The sequence below is a fragment of the Barbus barbus genome (genome assembly GCF_936440315.1).
Source record: "Barbus barbus genome assembly, chromosome: 47".
Classification (NCBI taxonomy): Eukaryota; Metazoa; Chordata; class Actinopteri; order Cypriniformes; family Cyprinidae; genus Barbus; species Barbus barbus.
Window position 1 is genome coordinate 15,699,436 of NC_136725.1, and position 12,954 is coordinate 15,712,389.

At 37.1% G+C, this 12,954-nt stretch overlaps 1 protein-coding gene across 1 annotated transcript in view; it reads left to right on the forward strand.

The window, feature by feature from the left end:
* Positions 1–1,550: 1,550 nt before the first annotated feature.
* LOC306865624 (relaxin receptor 2-like) overlaps positions 1,551–12,954 on the forward strand; it is a 51,059-nt gene continuing 39,655 nt past the window's right edge. The window contains exon 1 of the mRNA XM_079410345.1: positions 1,551–1,876. Coding sequence (XP_079266471.1) covers positions 1,789–1,876 — 88 coding nt within the window. The 5' untranslated portion in view covers positions 1,551–1,788. The remainder of the gene's footprint in view (positions 1,877–12,954) is intronic.

Genomic DNA, 12,954 nt, shown 5'->3' on the forward strand with positions numbered 1-12,954 from the left:
AAGGATTTTCTAGACAAGTAAAAACAATTGTCGTTTTCAGAAAAAAATAGTCAAAATTAAGCGAGTTTTGCTTGAAACAAGCAAAATAATCTGCCAATGGGGTAAGAAAAATCTAATTTTATGTCAAAAGAAAACAAGATTATTTTTCTTACCCCATTGGCAGATTATTTTGGAAACAAGACTAATCTAAAGTGTAAGAAAATCTAAGTAAGAAAAGCATTTTTTGCAGTGAGGTCATCTCTAGGTGCTGATCCACCATCTGATCTGGATACGGACTGGATCCGAGTGGCTGCAGTGACTTCGAAATAAGAAAAAAACAGACTAATATTAGCATAGATGCCATTTTTCTTCTAATGATGTAACAAGTACGTCGGGTGTTTTGGGAAGTGTACACTGTTCCGGTTGACCTAATTAATGCAGCCTAACAATCCTTTAACGGATTTGAATTATTGAAATGCGATAGTGTATTATGTGTAAGCCAGGTTAAAGAGATGGGTCTTCCCGAGCAGTGTTAGGTAGATTGTTCCAGAGTTTGGGCGCTTAATAGGAAAAGGATCTTTCGCCCGCAGTTGATTTTGATATTCTAGGTATTATCAAATGGCCAGAGTTTTGAGATCGCAGTGGACGTGAAGAAGCTCTTTTTTCTTTTTTCAACAAGATGGGCTATTTGCACTTAGTGTAAATAGACACTCCGTAAAATAAATGATCATTCATGTTTTCATAACCGCTGGCCAGATTAAAAAACGAAACTAAAATGAAATCATCTTTGAGTGTAAAGGGGCCCCTGGTGTTTCGGGGGCCCTATGCAGCTTGCCTATTCTGCGTATAGGGAGGATCGGCTCTGACTGAACTTCCATATAACGTGATCATAATTGGATAAACACATTTTAAGTTATAATTATAATGCTTTCATGTCCATAGTTATTCAAACACCACATAGATTATATACAAAAACAAGCAGAGAACATTTACAGTAAGAACATGACTGACTTAAGTCTAGCCGTTTAAGCACGCTCAAAAAACTCCCCCGATCAATAAAGCTAACTAAAATGTCAAATGAATCTCTTACTTACATCGTACATTTCCACTTTGTTGTAGAGATTCTGTCAGCGTGCGCGCGCTCAACACAACTCCGGCATTTCAGCGATGACTCATCTGAACGCCTCTGATTGGCCATCGCATTTATAAGCTCAACAGAATGGTGTGTGATTGGATATAATGCGAAACGCTGTAAAAACGCATAATTTGATGCACCATTAGCAGATCTAAATTTAATGTCGCAATTGACACTTTTAATTTCATTTTCACTTTATTTGTGACATCCTTAATAGATTTAGTTTAATTGTATAGGGGCATATTTGTCCAATTTGGTGGCATTTTTGCCCCAAGCCCCCGTTAATTTCAGACCTGTGGCCAGGGGAAGGCTAAGCCTTACACACGCTCCTATCTCATCTCTTATTACTGCTCACAAGGAATGGGCGTTCTCACGAAAGTGTAAAATGAAAACAACGACCTCTAGCTTTACTACGTACGTTATAGTCCCTCACTACGCGTCAGTGACGAAGTTCTCAATGAATGATGTCGAGCTCATCTTCAGCAGAAGAGACGATCGGTGGAGCTCATCTTTCCTCTCAGTCCGCGGGAGCGCCGTTAACGCTGCAGGTGACACGATGCTCTGCCGCTCATTCTCATGAAAGCGACACGCGCATCTTCCTTTGGAAACGGTGTGATTTGGGAATAGTCTGTCCCGTTGGTCATGCGTTTGGAGAATCGCTGTGAGCCATCACAATGAAATCCTTCATATATCCTTCGAACACTCTCCTGGAATTAACCATCATTTTCCTTTTCATTCAAAACTCCAGGATGGAGACCGAAGGTAAGATCTCTGTTGGAACTTTATTGCGTTTAGATGTGATCTTTCACATCCAATTGTCCTACAAACTTTTATCTACTCATTCATCCCTAGGATCTGCTAGCCTTATAAACTGCTAGTCGTTACCTGTTCTGATGATTTACTCGAAGTGGTTGTGAGTCGGATTTCTAAATGAATCCATTTAAAATAAAGAATTAAATAAGATCTAATTACACCGCCATTGTTCTCACTTTTACTATGTTTTACTAGCCTGAAAGAAAACACTCGTGTCAGACCCGACCGCTGAAGAACTTTTGACCTTTTTCTCAGTAGGCTACACTCTGTTCTTTGGCATGACAATATTTACTTGTTTAACTACATTTGACTTGAGGAACTTCCATCAGATAAAACAAAATGTGGCACAGTGAGGGGTGGTGGCTTTATCGACGAGTATCTACACACTTTTGGTTTGGCTACAGGTTCTGACTTCTCGCAGTTGGTTGGTCACTCAGGTGCTTCATTCAGTACAAAGACATTGAATTTAGTCTCACAGCAAGTGCGCACTGCGGTTCCTAGCACAGGATGTCAACCAGACACTACAAGTTTTGAAAGTTACATTGTTATCAACCCAAGAAATAAAGAAAAATAAAGAGTGGACATCTGTGAGCTTGTATTTTAAGTGGACGTGACAAGAATTAATAAAAAGCAAAAGGGCCAGCCATTGCTTTCAAAGCTGTGCGTTACTGGTGTAGTTTCAGTTTTGAATAAATTACATTTATTTTCAGTCTTAGTAACTTACTTAATTAAGGCATATTTATTTAGCCTAAAATTTATTACATTGAATTTATTTAGGCTAGACGTGTTTTTTCGATTTCCATTTTAGTTCCGTCTAGTTCAATAAATCTTTTAGTTTTAAGAACCCTACAATAAGTAAGGCGTTTTCATCTGGTAAGATGGTTTGTTGAATCCCTTTTCTGCTGTTATTATATCCTCATGTTCGTTTGACATTGACTTTACTGTCTTAATGCCCTGGACATTATTGCATTTTTATTCCTCCATTATGTCACGAAATATGCGAAGACATTTCAGAAATGTGACTGTTATTCAATTTAATATTGTGTTTTGTAGGGGGAATAATTGAAAAATTACAATCGAAAATTAAGTGCATTTATTCATTATTAATGCATAATAAAAACAAACAAGTACAGTTAAATAAGCTATGGGCTGTTAGAAAGAGGTGAAATAAGGTGGCACAGGCAAACAATGCAGGGTGCCATGGTGCAGAGGGATCTTATATCAGAGGCTTTATTCAGAAGAAGAATATGTCATTCCAAAGCAACATGAGAGTTAGGTAGATGCCTTGTTTTATTGAACAAGAATGAAAATTAGGCATGCAGTCTATTTAATTAGCTTTTTTATTAACCAAAAGCAGAATTAATTTCAGAATTAATTATTTGTAAAATGTCTTACACTATATAAATTATAGTGGGGCAATTTACAAATATACAAATGGATTTATGAATGATTTACAAAGAAATTCAAGCTGATGGTTGTGTCTTGTTGTCAGTTGTTTGGCCTACAGAACATAGAAAATACTTTAGAAAAAAAAATCAAATTTAAAAATGTGACGATACGCATGTCCAATTCATTGTACATCAGTCTCTCATGTCTTTATTTCATTGGTGTCAAATATGACATCTACCCTGACTTATGTAGTTATGTGGTTATCTGGAGATCAAAAACCTTCTTAATGACAAATTACAGGTTCTTTGGATCAGCATATTTGTTTCTGGATTCTGAAAGTTCTAAAAGATTTTTGATGAACTTTTATGCAAAGAAGATTAAAGTACCTTCTATTGCATTTTTAAAAGTCTCTTTGGATCTAATTTGAACTTTTATTGTGAAGAAAGTCAGGTTTTTATTCCAAAGCCTTGGATTTGTAAGTACCTTTGGTGAAAGGCAAAATATTATATAGTTCACAGGGGCTTGTCTGACATTGCACTTCAAAAGGCCAATGTCAAAGACCTGCGCTGTAGACAGCAGACTGACTGCAGATTAAGTATCCTGGTGTCTCTTTAATTAGTTGTTCATTATGTACATGCAAGCTTATATGACTGTCAGATTCAGTGGTTCTCTTCCCACAGGCCCCTGCTCTATTAAACCCCTGGTTATAGGTAGGCTATACATTGCTCTTGTGTTTTTGATTTGATCTTTAAGTGTACGGGTAATGACTTGGCCCGCTATTTTACCATAAACAGATTGACAGTGTTGTGTGGCCCTCATTTGTATCAAGATTATTTGAGACATTAGTGTTAATTTCACTGTGACAAGCTTTAAAGAATGAGCACCTGCCACCATGTGCAGGATCCCAGACTCATTATTCCACTGTTGAGCCAAAAGCAGCGTGCTAGTGCGTGCCAGGGCCAGTCGCGTTTCCACTGTCACTTCCGGAGCTTGATCGTGCCACATCGGTGCTTCCTTGGGGCCAACGGCCAGGGTTTTTTTGCCCAACAAAAACCTTGAGCCAAAGCTGGCCAACTGGTGCTAGAAGAGTGGTAATGAACAAAGGCGGAGTTTCTGCGCATCTAGAGAGAGTCAGCGCCACAGATTATTTCATAAAGTAAGCAGCTATAACACCAAGAATTTTAAAATAATTTTAGCTCAAAACTCACTTTCAGACAGCAGCGAGTGTTTGAAATAACTTCTGTTTGAGATACGCGTGGATTACGATCACCATACAAGGCAGAAATTTTTATGATGTAAAAATATAATAATGGTTTTAGTTTGGGAGCTCCCTCTACTACTGAGGTTGTATTTTTGATGGAAAAATTATCATTCTTTCTAAATGTGATGTATCAGGTAGCCAAAACAGTTTGGCCCGATAATGGCCCAGATCCGGCAGGCCAGAAGAAATAACTCGGCCCGGCTGCAGTTGCCAGACTCGGCATGGACATGGGATGAATGATGCCCCAGAATCGGCCCAAATATACTGGCCTGAGTCCGGCTACCAAAACTGCTGGCATTGGGCCACAATCATGCCGACGAGAAATGAAACACTTAGTCAGTACTGGCCGAGTCTGGGTACTGAAACTGAGCTGACACCACCGGCATTGGGCCACAATTACGCCAACCAAAATGTTACACTTAGCCAGGACTGGGCCAACAATTGGGTTACAATCATGCCAACACCTAGCCGGTATTAGTCTTGTTCGCAAAATTAAAAATTTATGTATACTTACACTTACTCATACAGAATTACAACTTCTAAAATATGTGTATTAAAGACTCATTCCAGTTTTTATTTAAAACCAGAGCTTTGAATAATTTGTTTTTCCACAAAATGTCATTATTACCTTAAAATCCTTAAGATGGCATCTACTTCCAACTAAAATAAAATATATATTTTACAGTGTCCTTGTTAAGCCTACATGTACTTATGCATATCACCTTTACAAGGGTTTGGCCTTACACAATTTCTTTTCATGGCATCCCCATCTACTACCCCATGATTTTATCCCATAACATCCATAAGTGCCCCCCCCCCCCCAGTATAAAAATGACACAATGAAAATGAGTGATATTAGAATTTATTTAAAATAAAAACAAATTCAAGGGGCTTCCTCCAGTAAGTGTACCCTAAAAGAGGGACAGATTGACAGACAGAGAGACAAAAAGGGTAACAGACAATGACACGTATGGTTATTCAGACGATCTCAGACTAATAACATGAATGGCAACTCTGGTAAATGTTAACATTTGGAACATACCTTTGGAAGAATTTGTTTTCATTCGGGCCCACTCTTTTCTTCTCCCATCTTTGTCCAAAGTGAGCAGCAGCCATCTTTTGATGAACTGTTCAATCTCTCCATCTGATGCACTGCCAGTACTTGGATTTCTTTGCACTGATTATAAAAAGAGAGAGAGAGATCAGTCGGGGGTGGTGATGGCGCAGTGGATAAGACACATGCCTTTGGTGTGAGAGACCCGAGTTCGAATCCACTGTGAGACACCAATGTGTCCCTGAGCAAGACACTTAACCCCTAGTTGCTCCAGAGGCGTGCGACCTCTGACATATATAGCAATTGTAAGTCGCTTTGGATAAAAGCGTCAGCTAAATGAATAAATGTAAATGTAAAATGCAATACTACAGAACAGTGGTGTCAAATTCAATTCCTGCCGTAGCGCTGCACAGTTTATGCTGGGTACACACTAAAAGATTTTTAAAATCTTATAAGATCTTCAAAATGTGAGAGACCACAAACATGAGGACTAAAAAATCCTAGATTTAACCATTTTGCTCCTATATTGTGTGGTGTGCTGCGATGTGACAAAGACAGCACACCACACACCAACAGATTTTCAACCAGAGTCCCGACTGTGAACACGGGAAATCTCGCAAAATCTCTGGAGACTTGAGAATAAACAAGATTTTTTTTTAAATTATAATTTTAGAACAAAGAACATACAAGGGCAATAACAAATAAATTACATCAAATACAATAATAAACAAAAAACTAACTAAATATAGAAATAAAAGGAAAAGAAATAAGAAAATTAAATTTCCTTAAACAAGTATAAATAATTACAAATTATTCAAAGAATAGATTTAAGGCTTTAAAGTAATGGCAAAGTCCCAGTCTTTGGTAATGGCAGGAAGAAATTGCGATGATAGTGTCCAAATCCTTTTGTGCTGCGGCATGACAATCCTTGCGTTTCATTCGGAAGGGCTCATCCCTATGCCTAATCCCTTCAAAGGGTTTACCCTCCGGAGTGAGAGCTTTGAAGGGTGTAGGGGACCAAACAACTGTTTCTTGAAGTGTCCTTCTGTGTCATTATACCGAGGCGGCAAATATATATTATAGAATCTGCACAAAGGATCATGGGGGCTGAAGTGTCCATCAGTTGTACCCTTTGAAATCCTTCATTCCGAAGGGGCCTTGGAAGTGGCTAATTTTGAGCACTTCGGTTTGGAACGACACTTTAATATGGCGGCCATGATTGTTTTCAATCCGAAGTGCCCTTCGGAGGGCGATGTATCTCGTTTGGAACGCACTGTGTGTTTGTTATGCTTCCGTCTTCTGTCAGCTCGCTTTCTGATTGGATATTGTTTCATGTGATAATTTCAACATCATATGCACGTTTGTCCTCGGGGTCCCCCCCCACACATCAGGATTTCTGATCGTTAATATTCAACATGTTGAATATTTACAATTCACGATCGGGGTGCCTCCGGCGTTCTTCCGAGCAGATTCGGTCACTCTTAGCACACCTCACACCACAGGAAATCTGATAAAATAATCTTTAGATCCACCAAGATAATCGGGACATTACCTAGGATTGTCGGAAGGCAAGAAATTGGCCCAAAATCAGCCTGATTCTCTTGTGGTGTGTACTCCGCATTAGCTTCAACCAGCTCCAACTCTAGTAATCCTGAAGACCTTGATTAGCTTATTCTTTTGTGAAATAACTGTTCATACCGCTTTATTTCTGTGTGACTAATTTTTAATCCTGATAAATTAATTCATTATGATCAATGTATCACTTATTATTGTAAAACATCAATGCATTTGGATTTAATCCTTTAAGAAAACATGCAAACAAATGGCCGCTTTTATCATGTTCGTTTTGTGATCGCGCTAGTTCCAGTGATTTATTTCTGATTAGTTTTCTGTTAACTTCTTTGTTGGTGAAATGATGGGGTTGCGTGACGTTGTTCCAGAGAGGCGCGTAAAGTGCAAGTTTTAGTGAAGCGCTGCGGAGCTTCTGGCCCGACGGTGGAAACGCATCGTGATTTTGGGCTCGGTGCTACAGGTCTGAAGCTATTATCCCTGCACGGCCCGTTTAAAGCACTGGCCCGACAGTGGAAAAGCGGCTATTGACTGTGTTATAGCACTGCAGACGGCCATTAATATTGTAGTCATACCTCAGTTTTCCCTTATACCCCCCCCCCACACACATTTCTGGTATATGTCTTTTTTTCACTGCCTAGACTTTGAACTGAGTATTTTGCTTTGGATTTGAAGGCATTTTTAGTATTATAGTATTATATTATTTTAGTATTAAACCGTGAATAAAGACGTAGGAAACTGTTTTAATACTGGCTAACCAGTTTCTCCTTCTGTAACCCAATATGGTTGCCTGGCAACATTGCCTTAACAAAGCCTGTTGCCATTGTCATGCCTCTTTCCAGATGTTCACTTCACATGTGCGTTCCTATGTTTCATGTGAGCCCTCCATAAAGCCACAAACCGAAGTTGTGTGAAACTCAAATGTAAACACAGATCTAAAACATTTCCACAGTTTTAAAAAGCTATCAAATTATTTGAGAACATGATCAAGCTAAATGCAAATACACTTAAATTAATTACAAACACTTGCATATGTCAACATTTATAAAGTCCCCAACAAAAATTCCATGACTTTACATTACTGTGGTACAAAATACAAAAAAAACTTTTTTGGCACTACTGCACATCTGCAGATATTATAGATGTAGATGAGAAATTCTGTCAGATAATAATTGGTTTTCTTTTTTTATAATACTATAATACTTTTATAATACTGCTGCAGAATCAGGCAGTAGTTCCATATATGATTGTCAATAATCATTTGTGACCCTGGAACACAAAACCAGTCTTAAGTCGCTGGGTTATATTTTGTAGCAGTAGCCAAAAATACATTGTATGGGTAAAAATTATTGATTTTTCTTTTATGCCAAAAATCATTAGGACATTAAGTAAAGATCATGCTCCATAAAGATATTTTGTAAATTTCTTACTGTAAATATATCAAAACTTCCTTTTTGATTAGTAATATGCATTGCTAAGAACTTTATTTTGACAAATTTAAAGGCAATTTTCTCAATATTTAGATTTTTCTGCACCCTCAGATTCCAGATTTTCAAATAGTTGTATCTCAGCCAAATATTGTCCGATCCTAACAAGCCATACATCAATGGAAAGCTTATTTATTCAAATATAATCTCAATTTTGAAAGATGGTTTCGTGGTCCAGGGTCACATTTGATTGAAGTGGTCGATAGTTATAAGTACCTAGCACTGAAAAAATGGATTGATTGAATTTACTAAAATTTTTTAAGGCAAATGGTTGCATTCAATTTATTTTAGCTACATTTAAATAAACTATTTTAGTTAACTATCAACATGTTTTAATTAAATGTTGCTAAAATAAATTGCAATTGTAAATTGTAAAATTAATTGAAATTTTACAGAGAATACTGATAGACTGTGTAAGATGAGCCAACAAAGACTTTATTGTCTGCGGAAATTAGTTAAATTTAATATTGATAGGACATTGATGACTGCTTTTTATAAGGCTTATGTTGAATCGATTTTAACATTTTCATTGATTTGTTGGTTTGCCTCTGCAGCAAAGAATTGGGGTGTGAAATTGCCTGGGTTAACAGATTTGCTTGATATTCAGGTGTTAAAGAAAGCGCATCATGTTATATCTGACATATCTCACCCTCTTTCATTTCAGACCCTCCCCTCAGGATTTAATAACAGATTTAAATTTTCATTTGTTCCACGTGCTATTAATTTGCTTAATTCATACGGGAAGAGGTCTTTTGTAATTTTGCTTTTCTTAATGTGCTTGTGGTGTAAATACAAAATCTATCATGCTGCAGAACAAATTGCCCCTAAGTGGGAGAATAAAGTTTTACAATTACAATATTTTAAATTGTTTCATACCATGTGATATGAAAGAATAACATTATTATAGCAATAAGGTACAAGAGGCTGTGCTGTATTGTGAATAAATCACTGTTCTCATCTACTGTGCCATTTATTTTTAACATCATGTGTGCTATTTTCTTACACAATCATATCTCTCACTGTGAGAACAGACTGATTTGTGGCACAGCTTGCTGAGTTTGCAAGCGTCATTACAGTTGAAATTGATGGACTTACAATACCATAACTGAAACAGTAAACTAAACAATACATTCATTAATTCATTCAATACAATAAGATTTCCGCCACACTTCGGAAACTGTGGGCTTCCACACAGACATGCACACATCAACGGCTCTCCAATATAAGGGGGAAGGGCGGGCATGGCTTCAAAATGAAAGGTTAATGACACAACATGGGGTCGGTCATAATTCATTGCAGTTCATTTTGCTGAAATACATAATGGAATAGTTTTGATGCTATATAACCGTTGGGTGAAGTGGTCAAAGCTGTGTTTAAATATGTGTGTGTGGGTGAGAGAACATGAACCTTTTCAAATAAATGAGTCTTTCAGAATCAGAACTTTTGAGATTGCGACAGAATTAACAAAAAAATTTAAAGTTGGAACACTATATACATCATTGATTCTTATTAAAGCAACTGTATCAAAGTTCTTCACTCAAGAGCAGTGAGTGATTTTTTTATTAACATTAAAAGAACATTTCACCCAAAAATGAAAATTCTGTCATAGTGTTTTATTTTTATACCATCATTTACTCATTCTCAGGTTGTTTTAAACCTGAACAAGTTTCTTTTTTCTGTTGAACGTTATCTATTTGGTAAATTATATTATTAAATTCAATGGGGACCAGCTACTGTTTGGATACCCACATTCTTCAAAATATCTTTTTTTTGTGTTCAGCACAAGAAAGAAATTAATACAGGTTTGGGACAACATGTAAGTGAGTAAATAATGACAGGATTATAATACTGAACTATCCCTTTAATGACAACCCGATCTCATGAATACGCCAAATAAAAACAAAACCTTGTGGTATTGATATGCAAAAATGGACTTTGGCGTGTATATGCTACGCGATGGGTAGGGTTAGGGTTGTGGGGTAGATGCGTATCATATGTATGCGAAAACTGCGTATTATATGTATGCCAACAAATTTCATATCATATGCACGTGAAATTTGTTTATTATATGCACACCAAACACGCGCGTGTCATATATATGGCAAAGCCCATTATTTTAGTATCAATCCCACGGGTTTTCATTTTTATTTTGGCATGCTATTTATGCGCATTTTCATGAGACCAGGCTGTTAATGACAAGCGGCAGCAGGTTCAGTACTGTCCCTTTAAAAGCTGCACGCATCTAATATACAGGCACGCATCCGTTTTTCTCTCAATTGTTTACTTTCACTTTAAACATAAGCGACTGTGTTTATATGTAAACCTTGTGTGTTTTTGACCGTATTAGCGCAATCAGATGCAATACATAACTTATTTCAGTAATTAGGCGCTATATGATATGCTTTTAGTGTGCGTGCACTTCAGGTGTACGCACTGGAAAAGAGCATCAGAACAGCACGCATGGCATATGAAATGTTTACTCCGCAAGTCTACAAATAATGCATAAGGCATGTGTCTTATCCACTGCGCCATCACCACCCCATATTACGATATTACGATATTTCACTAAAAGCAGATCGTGGAAGCATTTTTATAGTCCGCGATCAAAAATCGTCATATCGCACACCCCTACTCTGAACATGTTTAAAGTTGGGATCAAGCAAAAGAGTCTGGTCCTTCAAATCAAGAGAACAAAAACATTTAAAAAGGTATTGAGAGCCAGAAGAATCCACAGGAGATGACTTTATGTTTCTGACACATTTCATCTGTTGGATTTCTAAGTTTAAGTGGCATGGATCTTTATCGTAGGAGCCTTTTTTAATGCTACAAGGAAAAAAGACAAATTCTTAGTCTGGAAATACAATCATTTGCACTGTAAAACCCAGATGCACATTTTACATCTCCCTGAAGAATCAGACATGTCTTTGGTTAAGAGGGAGCAGAGTACTTCCTATTCAAAAGTTTTTGAACTGCCACCGTAGAACTGCCAAAGGGATTGTAAATGTACTGTGCATCATCGCCATTTTAATTTCTGCAAATAATAGTGCTCTAAATAACTGCATTGTTCCAATTTCCTGTTTATTTTAATATATTTTATGTATTAGCCACTGATCTCTATGGCCCTCCTTGGTTCAATGTATACGATAGCCCAGAATGAGTCAATATATGTGAAAAAAATTAGTTTCTCCTCTTCGATTTGTGACGTGAGAAACTGAATTACATACAGCACAGGCACCTGCGTTATGAATGATATGAATTTAACAAACAAACTCTAGCCCAGACAATCTTTGATAAGACAATCTGCTCAGTACACCTACTGTACCTGAAAAATAAAGCACTGTTTGTTTTATTTGTGTTATTTATTTGTATTTTTGTTGTTATTTTTAACAGCAATGATAAAATAAGGATATCTTCGCTCACTTCGGCCTAAATATCTGCCATTCTTTTTTATTTTATACTTTGTTACCATGAAAGGCTTTGTTTTTAAAGAAGGGAAATTAGTTTGGCTGTACTGCTCAGACAACTTGCAAAATAGTAAAACCAACATGACAAAGAATCGTGATAAAATCGTTAATCGTGATATTTCTGAAAAAATTTGTGACATGATATTTTTGCCATATCTCCCACACCTACACCATGAAACAGATCATTGCTGGACGGCTGTTAACGAGATCATGAAAACCAGATTTGCAGGCCTCAGCCACCTGGTCCAGTTACTGGGATTACAGCCACTTTGTGCTGGAGAGAGAGATTAACGAGAAGGTGACAAGTTTGTGGCACAGCTCAATCCCTTGATTCCCATCTGGAAATCTAAATACACAATTTTAGGAGACGGTTCACCCCAAACTAAGCATTCTGTTATTATTTACTCACCCTCATGCTGTTAAATTTCCATGGAACACAAGTTTTTTTTTCATACAGGGATTCTCCGAAATGGACAAATAAGAAACAAAACGTAACAGTAATCCATACTCCTAATCATGCTTTTTTCCAAACCTTCTGAAGGCATAAGATAAAATTCTGTGAGAAATGCACAGAAATGTTAATTTATTCACTTTTTATCTTTACATTGCGGCACTCACAAATAAAAAAATATTTGTGTTGGGTTGGAATCGCTCAATTTTCATTATGTTCTTCCAAAACACTTGAGATCTCTGGAAGATAGAAAGTCATGTATAGCCCTAACTAGGCCTAACACTTTTTCTGCTGATCATCAGAATGACCTGACAGAAAGTCTACTTGCAATTCTGTTTTCTCACTTGTTTGC